This window comes from Zymoseptoria tritici, chromosome 10 (genome assembly GCF_000219625.1).
Source record: "Zymoseptoria tritici IPO323 chromosome 10, whole genome shotgun sequence".
NCBI lineage: Eukaryota > Fungi > Ascomycota > Dothideomycetes > Mycosphaerellales > Mycosphaerellaceae > Zymoseptoria > Zymoseptoria tritici.
This window is the reverse complement of record NC_018209.1, coordinates 148109-160249: the sequence shown is the minus strand read 5'-3', so window position 1 is coordinate 160249 and position 12141 is coordinate 148109. Positions and strand designations below refer to the sequence as shown.

The window sequence follows — 12141 nt, the reverse complement described above, 5'->3', positions numbered from 1 at the left end:
GTCCTTCATAGGCGAACGCTTCGGCTGCTCTTCGCGATTGAGGATCAAGCTCGTCTCCGATCTGTCGGAGTAGTTCCACGATCTTACGGCGTTGTTCTTCGAGCCATGCTTGGATTTGGGGGTTCTCGGCGACTGCTACTCCTAAAGCGGCGATGATCGAGAGGGAGATGATGATGCCTGAGACAAAGACTTGTCAGTATACGATTGATGGTGGTCTTCCTCTATCTCCGGTTCTCCACAGCGATCCGCAGCTACGGCTCCTGGAACACAGCATGGAAGTGAATAGGTATGCGCCACTCACCCTTGGCGACAGCTGGCGCCGGCATCCTTGGACTTTTCACGGCTCAAACGTCGATGTATACGTGCAATAGCCGATCGGAGTTACGTCGGGCGTTGGGAAGGTCTTTAGAGTTGGAAATACAGCAGGAGAGGAGAAATATAGAAAGGAGAGTTGGAAGGCGAAACGAAGTCGTAGGGAGCTGGCAGATGACCCCAAGTCAAGTCAAGATTGCGGGGTGTGGCGGTGCAGATATCCGGAATATCCGATCGAAGTATCCGGGATCTTGGCCGGATGGACTGAACCTGGAATTGAACGATGGGAGTGAGATATACATTCAACCCTCCGGTGAATGCAGAGTTTTGTCATACTTCATTGCCTACCGCTTTGATTATCACCTGGGTAAGCTGACCAAGCGCTCTGCATGTCGACTGGTAAGAGAAGCGAAGATGATCTGGCCGAGCTGCTCAGCGCTCACATTGATCACCTTCCCTTTAATGCCCGATTATTGTCCTCGGCCAGATGCTCATGAACATCTCACCGGCCTTTTCACGCGTGATTGCACTCAGACTCAACAAGCGGGTTCCACCACGCCTGGACTACGAGAGACCTGCAAGCAACAGATCTCACCGGCAGCCGGTCAGCAAAGGCGAGTGCCGTTTCAGCAGAAGTGGGGCTTCGTGAGAAGCAGTTCCAGTTGTTTCGGGATGAGGGACACTCTTCGGTACGTCACGGCTAGTCAATGGCCGTGAGGTGGGGCCACGGCAATGGTCAATAGAAGCTATAAGAATCGGGAACCCCACCATTGAGTGAACGAAAGCAAAGACATTCCACGTCAAAGCCTCATCAAACCACGCCTTCAATATCAATGTGAGTGCTTGATTCGTACCCTTGATCTGATCAATGCTTGATGGAGTCGTGCCTCTTGGGACACAAGCTCGAACGCCAATAGAAGGCCAATGCTGACTCGACTCCAGAACATCCTACACCCTTTGTCCATCATGCCAAACGGAAGCTGCGTATGCGGAGACTGGACGTACGAGTACTCCGGCGAGCCAGGCGGAGTCGCGGTCTGCCACTGCAAGCCATGCCAAAAGACTGCCGGCCTGAACGGTAGCTACAACTTGATCATTCCCGAGGGCAATGTACGTCTCAGTATGCAGTCTTCCAGCCCACCATACTCACGATGATGTCCAGTTCAAGAAGCTCTCCGGCTCCGACTTCAAGTACAGCCGCAAGGGCGACAGCGGCAAGTCGGTCAACTATTCCAACTGCGGCAAATGCGCCACGGTCATGATCGCCGACATCGAGGCCATGCCTGGTGTTGTGCTCGTCAAGGGCGGTACGCTCGACGATGAGAGCGTGATGGCCAAGGCTGAGCCGAAGGTGGAGCTGTACACGAAGAACAGGCCGAGCTGGTGTGGTGCTTGGAGTGGTGCGGAGCAGAAGGAGAGTGCGTAGGAGAGTTGTAGCGGACAGAAGAGATGTGGTCAAGATTGACTCCTCGAGGTTGCACCTTGATGGCGTCTTTGGACCAAGGTAGGTGTGCATCGGAACGTACTCAGAGATTGCAATCCTTTTCGGCGACCTTTTTCTCATGATTCTTTTGGTGTGGACGAAGCAGTCATCCTGTTGGTAGTATCATCAATCGTGCGTCCAGAAAGGAATGCTCAAAGAGTTGAGGAGGTACAAAACGTGTATGCCTTTGATGCATACCTTATGTTCGAGGTGCAGGCAGATCTTCAAGCCACAAGCGGACCCAGCTCCGGCAATCTCCATCGACCTCACCAGTCATAAAGTCCCGACATTCTTACATCAACAAACGACCAACATCAAGTGCTCGCGAAGTTCTTTGCAGCAAGTTTTTGTGCCTCGGACTGCCGTGCGATAATTCCCCAGGCGTTTTGCAGTTCCATGAACATCAGGCTGTCCCGCTGTCGGCCGCCACCACCGTTATCGATGCAGTCTTCCGCCACGCAGGAGGCAACGAATATTGGGAGCAGTACTTCAAGATGAGTGCGGCTCAACTGCTCAATCCAAAAGCCTGGGCCAAGGAACAAGCAAAAGCGAAGAAAGATGCAGCGAAGAAGGGGGCAAAAGATGGTATGTTGGATCTTGTCACCTCGCAGTCTGTCATATGCCAGCCTGTGCTTCACTCTAGCTTCACGCACAAATCTTCATCATATGCGGTCAGAAGCAGCATCAGAGTCGCACAAGCCATTCACCAATCACCGCATCGCTGTACCGTTTCTCTCACCTTCTTCCACCTCGGCCTCCACCTCGACCTCCACTTCTTCTTCCTCATCACAACCACAACCACTACACTTTCATCCCTCTTCCATCACATACCATCCACAATCCACTTCAAACATCGACCTATGCTAGCAGGCATTGGTCCTCCACCACATCTTCCATCTCCTCCAAACATCACCTCACCATCCACCTCACATCTCCAAGCAGTGTCGCGGCATCATGGCTATGCGCTACCAGTCACCGCCGCGCTCGGAGCACGACTTCCTTTACATGCAGGATCAACCGGCACAGTTCATGGCTAACTCGCCATACCCTACAGCGCCAGCACAGCCTCAGCCTCGTCCCCAGGCTCCAAGCCAATTCCAACATCAACACCAAATTCAGCGACCTACAGGCTTCGATCCGAAAGTCTTGCTGAACCCAGGGGGAGCATCAAACACCGCTGCTGATGACGAGCGGTTCGATGGCGACTTTGGCGTTGGCAACCTGATCTCGAGGCACCACAACCTCACGGACCGGGCAGAAGCGCCCGCAAAGCGACGCAAAGTCATGTCCAGCGGAGACGACGACAACGATCAGCTGAAGAAGTCCCGCGGTCCAGCATCTCATATCGGCAATGGCGGCGGTATCATCAGCGACAGCATCAAGAAGTCTCAAGACAAGGAGGAGGACTCGCAGCAACCCGCACAGCCATCGATCGACCTCACCGTTGACGACGATGCGCAAGATGATGACGACGATGATGTCCAGTTCGTGTCAGAAGTTCTCAAGCCATCCAAGGATAACGCCAACGAGGAAGTCTGTCTTGGAGTCCTCCATGTGTCTGGCAACGTCCACAGGATCCCGGCGCCGTCTTCCAGCAAGACCGCCAATGCCCTGGGTCGTGAAATGTGGCCTCCAATGAGACTGATCTTCAAGAAGGAGAATGCGGCCAACAACATCATCGATCTGTACGATCCCACAAGAGCCAAATTTGGCACCTTAGAGGCGAGAGCTGCAGCGGCTCTTGGCCCAATGATCACAGGAGCTCCTACCTTGAAGTTGCGATGCATCTTCAGTCTGCCCGGTCGGAAGCGATCGCAAGATGAATATCCCGGCATGCGTGTATCACAGAATGTCAAGGTCGACGCCACGCTGTTCTCGTCTCGCCAAGCGGCAGATCAAATCGGCAAATATCTCTCGAAGCGCCAGTACTTCTTGACGACCCCTCTCATCAGCCCCGGGCGGCCGGTGCTCAACCCACAGATCCCGAAGAACTACGGTCCTGCGGTGGGTGGAACTTCTTCGACGACCAGGGTGAGCGGGACCGTCACATACGTCGTGCGCACCGCGGAGGAAATGCGCAGCCAGGCGAGCATGATGTTCGATAAGATCATGGATGATTCAAAGCTGCCGGGGATGGAGGCGGACAGTGCAATCATTCGGACACCTCTGATGGACCATCAGAAGAAGGGCCTTCACTTCCTCGTCGACCACGAGCGGGCAAGTTCGGAGTACAAGGACGTTAAAGAGCTTCCCAGCCACTCACTTTGGCTACCGTCTGACAATGGCCGCAAAACTTGGTACCACATCATTACCGGCCATGAGGTCCGCGAAATGCCTGAAGAAATCCGAGGCGGTATCCTGGCAGATGTCATGGGTTTGGGAAAGACTCTCAGCATCATGTCCCTTGTGGCGGCAACACAAGCCGCCTCACGACAATTTCGAGTGACACCAGCATCCGGCGCCCTGGTCAATGCAAAGGCTACTCTTATCATCTGCCCCAAGTCGGTGCTGTCCAACTGGACCGAACAGATTGGAGCCCACAGCGTTCCAGGCATGATCAAGTCGTACGTTTACCACGGTCCCGGCAGAACGCAGGATCTGGAGTTTCTGGCGGCTCAAGACGTGGTGCTCACATCGTACAACACGGCCGCTGCTGAGTTTGGCGATGGGATGGGCAAAAAGAAGGCCCTCTCGAGCATCACCTGGTTCCGCATCGTGCTTGACGAGGCGCACGGTATTCGGACACAGTCTACACAGGTCTCGAAGGCATGCTGCGCTCTCAAGGCTGAGCGTCGCTGGGCTGTGACTGGAACACCCATTCAGAACGGACTTTCAGATCTCGGCACCCTCGTCAAGTTCCTACGCATTAAGCCCTTCGACGACAACCATACCTGGAATCAGCACATCAATGCCAAGTTCAAGACTGGCGATGTCAGCGTCCTTGAACAGCTTAAGCTGCTCGTCGGAAGCATCACTCTGCGTCGTGAGAAGGATACTGTCATCGTTGGGAAGCGAGTTCAGACTAGAGTGCGACTGGATCCATCGCCCGACGAAGAGCTGCTTTACAACCGATTCGCCAAGACCAGCCGTACTCACTTCCACAACATCACTGGAGGCGGCACCGCGATCCGCGGTAAGGCTTATGCTCACGTTCTCAAGTCTATCGGCCGGCTGCGCGCCATCTGTGCGCACGGTCGAGAGATGTTGAGCGAAGAGGACATGAAAGAGATCGAAGGCGACGATCCAAGCAACGCCATGGTCGTGGATCTCGGAGAAGAGCCTGAATTTACAAAGGATGATGACTTTATCACGGAGAAGCAGGCGTTTGAAACTTTCACGGCGATGCAGGACAGTGAAGTGGATAGCTGTCAACGCTGTGGCGAAAAATTGGGCAAGCAGGCGGATGAAGCGGCTGATACCACAACGGACGAGGAGAAGAGTGATGTGGATGATGAGTCTTCCTCAGACGACAGCAGCTCTGACGAAGATGTCTCCCCCAAGAAGCGCACTCGCGAGGTTGTGAAGGATACGAGCAAGGACAATGACCTGCTTGGTCACCTCACGCCTTGCTTTCACGTCATCTGCGCGGGCTGCGAAGCACATCATCGCGAGGAGGTCAAGAAGACTGCGACAGCAGACAATCACCACGACTGCAGCTGGTGCGGAAACTACGTGCGCTTTGGCATGTTCCCACTCCGTCGTTCCGCCATCGACCGCTTCGTCGAAGCACGTCGCGCATCCAAGCTCACCAAAGCGGCAAAATGGGACGAAGACACTTACACCGGTCCTCATACCAAGGTCAAAGCCCTGCTTGAAAACCTTGCAATTTCCGCCCAGCAAACCGCCGTCCTTCCGCCCGGCGAGCCGCCCGTTCGCTCTGTCGTCTTCTCGGGCTGGACATCCTACCTCGACCTCATCGAGTATGCCCTTATGCGCGAGAACATCGGCTTCGTCCGCCTCGACGGCACCATGTCCGTCAAGACCCGTACCGCTAACCTCAACATCTTCAAGAACAATGACAACATTACCGTCCTCCTCGCCTCCATCAAAGCCGCCGGTCAAGGTCTGAACCTTACCTCCGCCAACAAGGTCTACGTCATGGAGCCACAGTTCAACCCCGGTGTCGAGGAGCAGGCGGTGGATCGCGTGCATCGTCTTGGTCAGAAGCGAGACGTCGAAATCGTGCATTACATTATGAAGGGGAGCGTGGAGGAGGGAATTCTGAAGTTGCAGGAGAAGAAGAAGAACTTGGCGAAGTTGAGCATGGATCGGAAGAAGTCGAAGGCGGAGGATTCATTGCAGAAGATGAACGACATCAAGGATCTTTTCAAGTGAGGAGGGCATGATGGCACGGAAAGGAGAGCGCAGGATATGACATGAGCGTTGGGCGTTTGGGCGTTGGTCATGCTGTTGCCTTTCAATGACATGCGAGATATCGCGACGAGAGGATACGAGACGAGTGCAACGAACGGCCAGAATTAAGGCAGGAGCTTGCAATGAGCGGGCGTCTAGTGGTGCGTAGAAGCATTACCGACAGACGAGCCCTTACGAACACGAGCCACAGATAGCTCCACAAAACGTGCATCATATTACGAAAACGACGAAAACGATCCCTCCATGGGGCTCTTCTCGTCCGAGGAAGCTCTTCTCGTGTTATGCGACCTGTTCAATTCTGCACCACGTAGCATGCAAAGTCGAACATGAGTACTGATACGCAAGCAATAGCATTGAGCTGTTTTACATGAAGTCTGTCGAATCACAACCGACAGTTTTATCAAGATCGCCACCATCACAATACCAGCACAGTAGCCATAGTCGCTCTCCACGACCGCTGACTTTCGGTCGTAGACGCCGTCCGAAACGCCGTTCAAGCAGAGCGAGCCTCCCTCGGCCATCTAAATCTCATGCTTCATAAACCCCTCCATCCCCTCCTGAAACGGCTCCACGCCCTCCCCTTGTCCCTCTTGCCCATCCATCGTCAACTTCTCTCCCACAGCGGGACTAATCTTCATACCCGCCAACTTACTCTCCGTCTCCCTCACCCTCTTCCTGAACTGCAGTCGATCCAGAAACAACCGCTGGCGCATGCGCTCGACCTCCCTCCGCTCCGCTTGTAGCAAAGCTTCCATCTCGCTGAATTGCTGGAGTTTGAGTTCCAACTTCTGCAGTTGCAGGTTCACAGCCGCAGAGACTTGGGCGGTGAGTTGACGTTCGGTCTGGGAAGCGAGAGCCGCGGCGCGAGCTGCGGTGAGGGAAAGCGCGGTGGTGGGGAGGTCGTTGGAAGAAGAAGGAGGTTCGCGCGTGGCGAGAGAAGTGGTGTCGTCGACGTCCATGCTCTCGCCGCGGTCTTCGGGTTTGACGGAGGAAGAAGATGCATCCTTGTCCTTCTCGGCACCGGGCGTGGCTTCGTTTTCGATGCGGGATTTGAGGGTGCGGCGCATTTCTTCGACACTGCGGCCGGCGGCTTTGGCGGTCGTTGCTGGATCCGCGAGACCGGCGAGGAAGCCCATGACGGACATGACGGGGTTGTCGAATTGGCTGAATGGGAGACGGCCGCCGGAGAGGTAGGCGAGATCTTGTGCGCCAATCCCTTCCGCAGTGCCATTCGCTGGAGCATCCTCGAGGTACTTGTCTTCGATCTCCAGCTGAAGGAACTTCAGTACGCACTCTTCTCTTGTTCTTGATCCGACGTGATCAGCGACAGATTCCCAATTGTCGTCAAACATCTCTAGACCCTCCAAAAGCAGCAAGAGCTCGGAGTCCGACCAAGGAGATTCCTTGTCACCCAGACTTCGATAACGCTCATTCTCCAGCTTTGTGTAGTCTGCGGATGTTGTTGAGCTGGGAAACCTGCCTTCCTGGTAGCACAGACTGCACAGGTCGTATCTCTGGTCCTTGCTGGGCTTCGGTGTGGCCGCACTGGCAGTCGGATTCTTGGAGTTGTGGTATCGCACACGTGTGCAGTCCTTGCCGCATGAGTAGCAGAAGTATTGTTTTCCGTCTTGCTTCAAACCCTCCTCCAGACTCTTCGCTGCTTCACCGTTCGCATCTCCCTCGGTCTTCGCAGGAGTGACGTCCTTGCCCTTGTCGTCGTAGATATTCCTCCGCACCTCCAAGTTCAGATCGGCCTTGCCAGCTGCCGCCAATCGTTCTGTGCCTGGGTGGGGTTTGCCGGCGGTAATGGTGCTACCAGGCGCTGGCTGATGTGGCTGAAGGCCTCGGGGAGTGTCGGCCGTGATGCGGAAGTGCCCTGTGAAAGGTGGGCCGATGTTCGAAGGTCGTGTGTCGGGATCGATCTGCGGTCCAAGTCAGTACAAAGCTTGACCTCACGGCCAATGCGCCGCCTTACCTGGTAATTGATCAAGCCCCATTGCTCAAGAAAAGCGTGAACGCGCATGATCGCGCACACATCTCCAGCCAAATTCCGCCGACACGCGGTCACTGTGAGGTATTCCGCCGGGTTAAGTCGGTATGTGTTGACCATGAAATCGCGGTAGTCCTTGTACACAGCCGGAGTCTTGCTACGGTTGCGGTTGTTGAAGAACTCTGGCAATGCTTTGCGCTCCAAGTTATGGATCTCGTGCATATCAAACCACGCGCTGTATGATGGGAGGATAATGGCATGGTTCTGATCGATCAGATGCGAACGCGCGGATTGTTCTGCGGCTGCTTTCGTGACTGCGGGTGCAGCCTCACCAGCAGGTGTGTCATCCTTCGTGTCTGCCATCTCCTCATCATCACCACCGTCCTCCGCATTCTCCGGTGCAGGCGCATCCGGCGCATCTAGAGGATTGTCTGATACTGGCGCGGGTTGAGAATCGCTCGTGGGCTTCTTGGTCGCGGCCTCGTCGTTGTCTTCCAGCATTGACGTGTCCTGGCCATCCTGCTTCGATTCTAGGGCTTCATTCTCCGCCTGAATCAGCTCATCGGAGCCCTCACCCGGCGCGCGCGCATCCTCGTCGGCGAAGCCAGACTCCATTGCGCTCGTCTATTGTCGCAATTTGCAAGGTGGTCGCGCACTCGTTGCGGTGGTCAAGTCAGGCGTGTCGGTGTCGCAAGACTCATGCAATCGTTCGGATCCAGTATCGTGAAGTTGTGGAGACGATTGAGAGCAATTGTAGGATGGTTCCGGGCGCGTTCCAATGTGCTGGGGATGGAGACGAGGAGGACGTGCCTGGGTGTTTCTTAGCGCGCGAACTCTCAAGCTGTGGGCCAGAAGTGAGAGCGATCGAAAGTCGTGGTATTCAGCCACCACCAAATTCAGCGGAATATTGTTGACACCTGATCGCTGCAATGTTCTGTTCTTTCTATCTATACTGGGTGACACTAGGCTGTCGTTCCTGCTTCGTCTGCGTCTCCTGGGTATATCCGCCATTCAATCTGTGCCAATGCGACCTTGTCGCTGTAATATCTCATCCGCATCCTCATCCTCATCCTACACTCCACCAAATTGGTCGCCCTGACCAACATCGCCATTTCGCCATGTAGCCGCATGGCCTCTACGCACACGGATGGCTCGCCTCAACTCGAGCTCTCTCTTTTCCTTCTCCACCCTTGCCGCCTTCTTCCTCTCCCATACGGCCTTGATGGTACGCTTCGTCTGCTCTTGACCGGCATCAAAGTTGGCCCTTGCCAATTGTACGACTGAGTCGATCTCCTCAGGCGTGTAGACAAAGTTCCATGTACTCATGAATTCGCTTTTCATCGGATCGACACCCGGAACCTTCTCGTTCTTGGTGAACGGAAAGTAGATCAGGGCTATTCCGGCATCGTCGCGACGGATATGCCAGTCGTCTGAACAGTCATGCTTGAGTCGCCGCGTGGGAGGATCATCCATGTACTCCTGCCGTTCCTGTGTTGTCCCGACCCAGACCGTGCAATGCCCCAGATCCTCTACTTTGTCGGTCCCCATCTTTCTCGCAGCATCCAAAGTCGCCGAGGAGTGCGTCAACGAAGCAGCTTCTGCGAGCTCCATGTCTTCCTTGATCTCCCGCGACGACTCATCACCAGAAGGCCACCCGGCACCCATCGGCCAGCCGGCTATGCCACGCTGTCGAACATATCCGTCAACCACTTTGATCCAGTTGTCTGTCTTCACATCTGCCGACGCATCGAAGGCAATGATGACATCGACTTCGCGGCCTGATCGCAGCAATGGGTAGATGGGCAAGTTATTGGACATTCCAGCATCCATGAGCTGCAGATGAGATGATTTGTGAATGCTTGCAGGTGCAGAAGTCGGAAGCTTCTCCTTAAGTCCAAGCAGGAAATTTGGGATAACTGCCGGGTCAATCGGATGGACCTTCGCCAAATCTTCGTCCTTGCCGGTCATCATTTCGTCGACCTTTGCAAGACCACTAGCCTTGATGAGCGGGCTGATTTCTCTGTAGTAGTGGGCGAGCGTGGCACAGAATGCGCTGCCCCATATTCCAAGCATCATTGGGACTCGGAGCTCGGGAAGGGCAAGACCGTTCTCGCGCCATACGGTCTTACCGGAGTCAAACTTGCGGCCAACAGCCCACGTTGAGATCCCCGCATTCAACTCGTCGCAGAAGAATTCGTATGGCGTCCACTCGAACCATTGGAAGTAGTCGTTGTGCTTCGTGCTGAAGCGACCAGCCTTTGCTTCGCTGAGATCGTCCGGTGCATCTGGAATCTCATGACGAACTGCAGTGTATATCGGCATTGGCTGATCGCCTTCTTCCACGAAGTACTTTTGATTGGAGACCTTCATGTCGTAGTCGCTAACCCGCAGTTCTCCTTTGGGAACCATGAGTCTAGCAGCAAGTAGCAGTCCATACACATCGACAAGTCCTAGATCTGCGTCTGGAACGCCACGAATCTTCTCCACGAAGCCGCCGAGGAGGAATTTGTTTGTTGGGGCGTGGTTGAGCAACTCCAAGGCTGCCGGTGGGTACGCAATATGGACTCCTATCCGTTGCTTGAGATGGTCGATCAACTTCTGATGGCTCGTCTGGCCGATGGAGGAGTAGTACAACGTTTGAAGCCAACAGCTGCCACTGACGCCAGCAGTATATGTGACGCAGTCGAATAGGCCAGCTTCGTGTGCAGAGAGATATGAAGAAGTTCCAGCTACCAGAGCACGCAGGCCACCTCCGGAACCGCACATGGCGATGGTGGGAACATCGCGGGGATCAATCTCTGATTCTGGGATATTCAGATATCGGGCTAGCGCTTTGGCCGTATGCCGACGGCGCTTGTCGAGGAAAGCTTGCTCCTCGGCGCAGAGTTCTTCGGACACACGAACTTTCGCCTCCCAGAGAATTTCCGGGTTGACCTGCGGGTCATGCGCATCTTCCCATATTTCCCAGCTGAGTGACCATGGCTTCATAGAGAGCTCGTTCTGCAATTTGTTGACTAATGCGGGTAGTTTTCGAATCCAAGCAGGCACGATGAGGGTCGTGAGTCGATCGGTCAATGCTGATATGTCCCAGGTGCTCAACGAGCTAAACGCTGCGGAGGACTTTCCAGTCGCCTTCTGCCATGTCGAGAGTCCGTTGTCATCGCTTAAGTCAAGTAGTTGTTCCTCCGGAGATTTGTGACCTTTGGTCTGGCGTGGCGGCGCTTGGGTCGAACTTCCGCTGGGATCTTTCACGTTCTTCTTCCCATCTTGATCTGAAGGGTCCGGTGTCGATCTAAAATAGCCTGATATGGTAGACGCAATAGAGCTTTTATCGGACCGTGACCGAGTTTGGAGATCATTCTGGCTACTGTCGAGGAGCAAAGGCCTCCGACTCGACCACAGGCCGTAGCCAACGACGACCGAAGAGCCGCCACCAACGCTCCAGGCCAGTCGTTGAAAGTGAATGTTACGGACTGCGCGCTGCATTTCGAAAGGAAAAATTCTTCATGGGTAAGAAGTGTAGAGAAGGAGAGAAAAGTCTTTGAAGCCGCAGACGAGCGAGAGACACCGCTACACGTTCATGGCGGGACGCGAGAAGTCAAGAAGTGGAACGAAGTCGGAGGTGCAGATGGAAGTGGAATTCGATACGCATGCCTCGATCGACACTAAATGGTAAGTAAGGTTTCCGTTGCAAACCAGGAACGCGCTTTCTTGGCTTGAAGGTGACGTCGTGCCGCGGCTTTACTTGAGGCGCTTCGTGTTCGTGTTGATGGAACGGGAGAGACAATTGAATGTTGCTTCATGCACGGCAGAGATGAGTCCATGGCAAACGAGACGCCGTCGCTACCAAAGAATGATGGCGCTTCGCAGAGTGAAAGGATTGCCTGGTCGTTCCTTCACGAAGTTATTTGCTTTGGCCCGAAGCAGCTAGAGCTGGATTGGCCGGAGAGAGGTCCGCCAACGACCACGACCAGAGCTGTGC

At 54.6% G+C, this 12141-nt stretch overlaps 5 protein-coding genes across 5 annotated transcripts; 2 read left to right on the top strand and 3 right to left on the bottom strand.

Annotated features, from left to right (window-relative positions):
• Nucleotides 1–1113: 1113 nt before the first annotated feature.
• MYCGRDRAFT_105839 (uncharacterized protein) lies at nucleotides 1114–1859 on the top strand (the record flags this gene model as incomplete). Its single annotated transcript, XM_003849180.1, has 3 exons — nucleotides 1114–1147; nucleotides 1255–1422; nucleotides 1475–1859. 2 exons carry the CDS (start codon nucleotides 1279–1281, stop codon nucleotides 1736–1738), a joined length of 408 nt encoding a protein of 135 aa, XP_003849228.1.
• Nucleotides 1860–2824: 965 nt separating this feature from the next.
• Nucleotides 2825–6130, top strand: MYCGRDRAFT_76012 (SNF2 family DNA-dependent ATPase domain-containing protein; the record flags this gene model as incomplete). Its single annotated transcript, XM_003849181.1, has 2 exons — nucleotides 2825–5239; nucleotides 5333–6130. 2 exons carry the CDS (start codon nucleotides 2825–2827, stop codon nucleotides 6128–6130), a joined length of 3213 nt encoding a protein of 1070 aa, XP_003849229.1.
• A 560-nt stretch (nucleotides 6131–6690) lies between these two features.
• MYCGRDRAFT_76010 (SWI/SNF complex protein) lies at nucleotides 6691–8660 on the bottom strand (the record flags this gene model as incomplete). The annotated part of the gene is made up of 2 exons (XM_003848710.1): nucleotides 6691–8091; nucleotides 8145–8660. The coding sequence occupies 2 exons, from the start codon at nucleotides 8658–8660 to the stop codon at nucleotides 6691–6693; spliced, it is 1917 nt and encodes a 638-aa protein (XP_003848758.1).
• Nucleotides 8661–9329: 669 nt separating this feature from the next.
• MYCGRDRAFT_11011 (uncharacterized protein) lies at nucleotides 9330–11228 on the bottom strand (the record flags this gene model as incomplete). Its single annotated transcript, XM_003848709.1, has 1 exon — nucleotides 9330–11228. A coding segment is annotated over one exon (1899 nt), but the record flags the coding sequence as incomplete, so codon positions are not given.
• Nucleotides 11229–11271: 43 nt separating this feature from the next.
• Nucleotides 11272–11975, bottom strand: MYCGRDRAFT_105835 (uncharacterized protein; the record flags this gene model as incomplete). Its single annotated transcript, XM_003848708.1, has 1 exon — nucleotides 11272–11975. A coding segment is annotated over one exon (372 nt), but the record flags the coding sequence as incomplete, so codon positions are not given.
• Nucleotides 11976–12141: the final 166 nt, after the last annotated feature.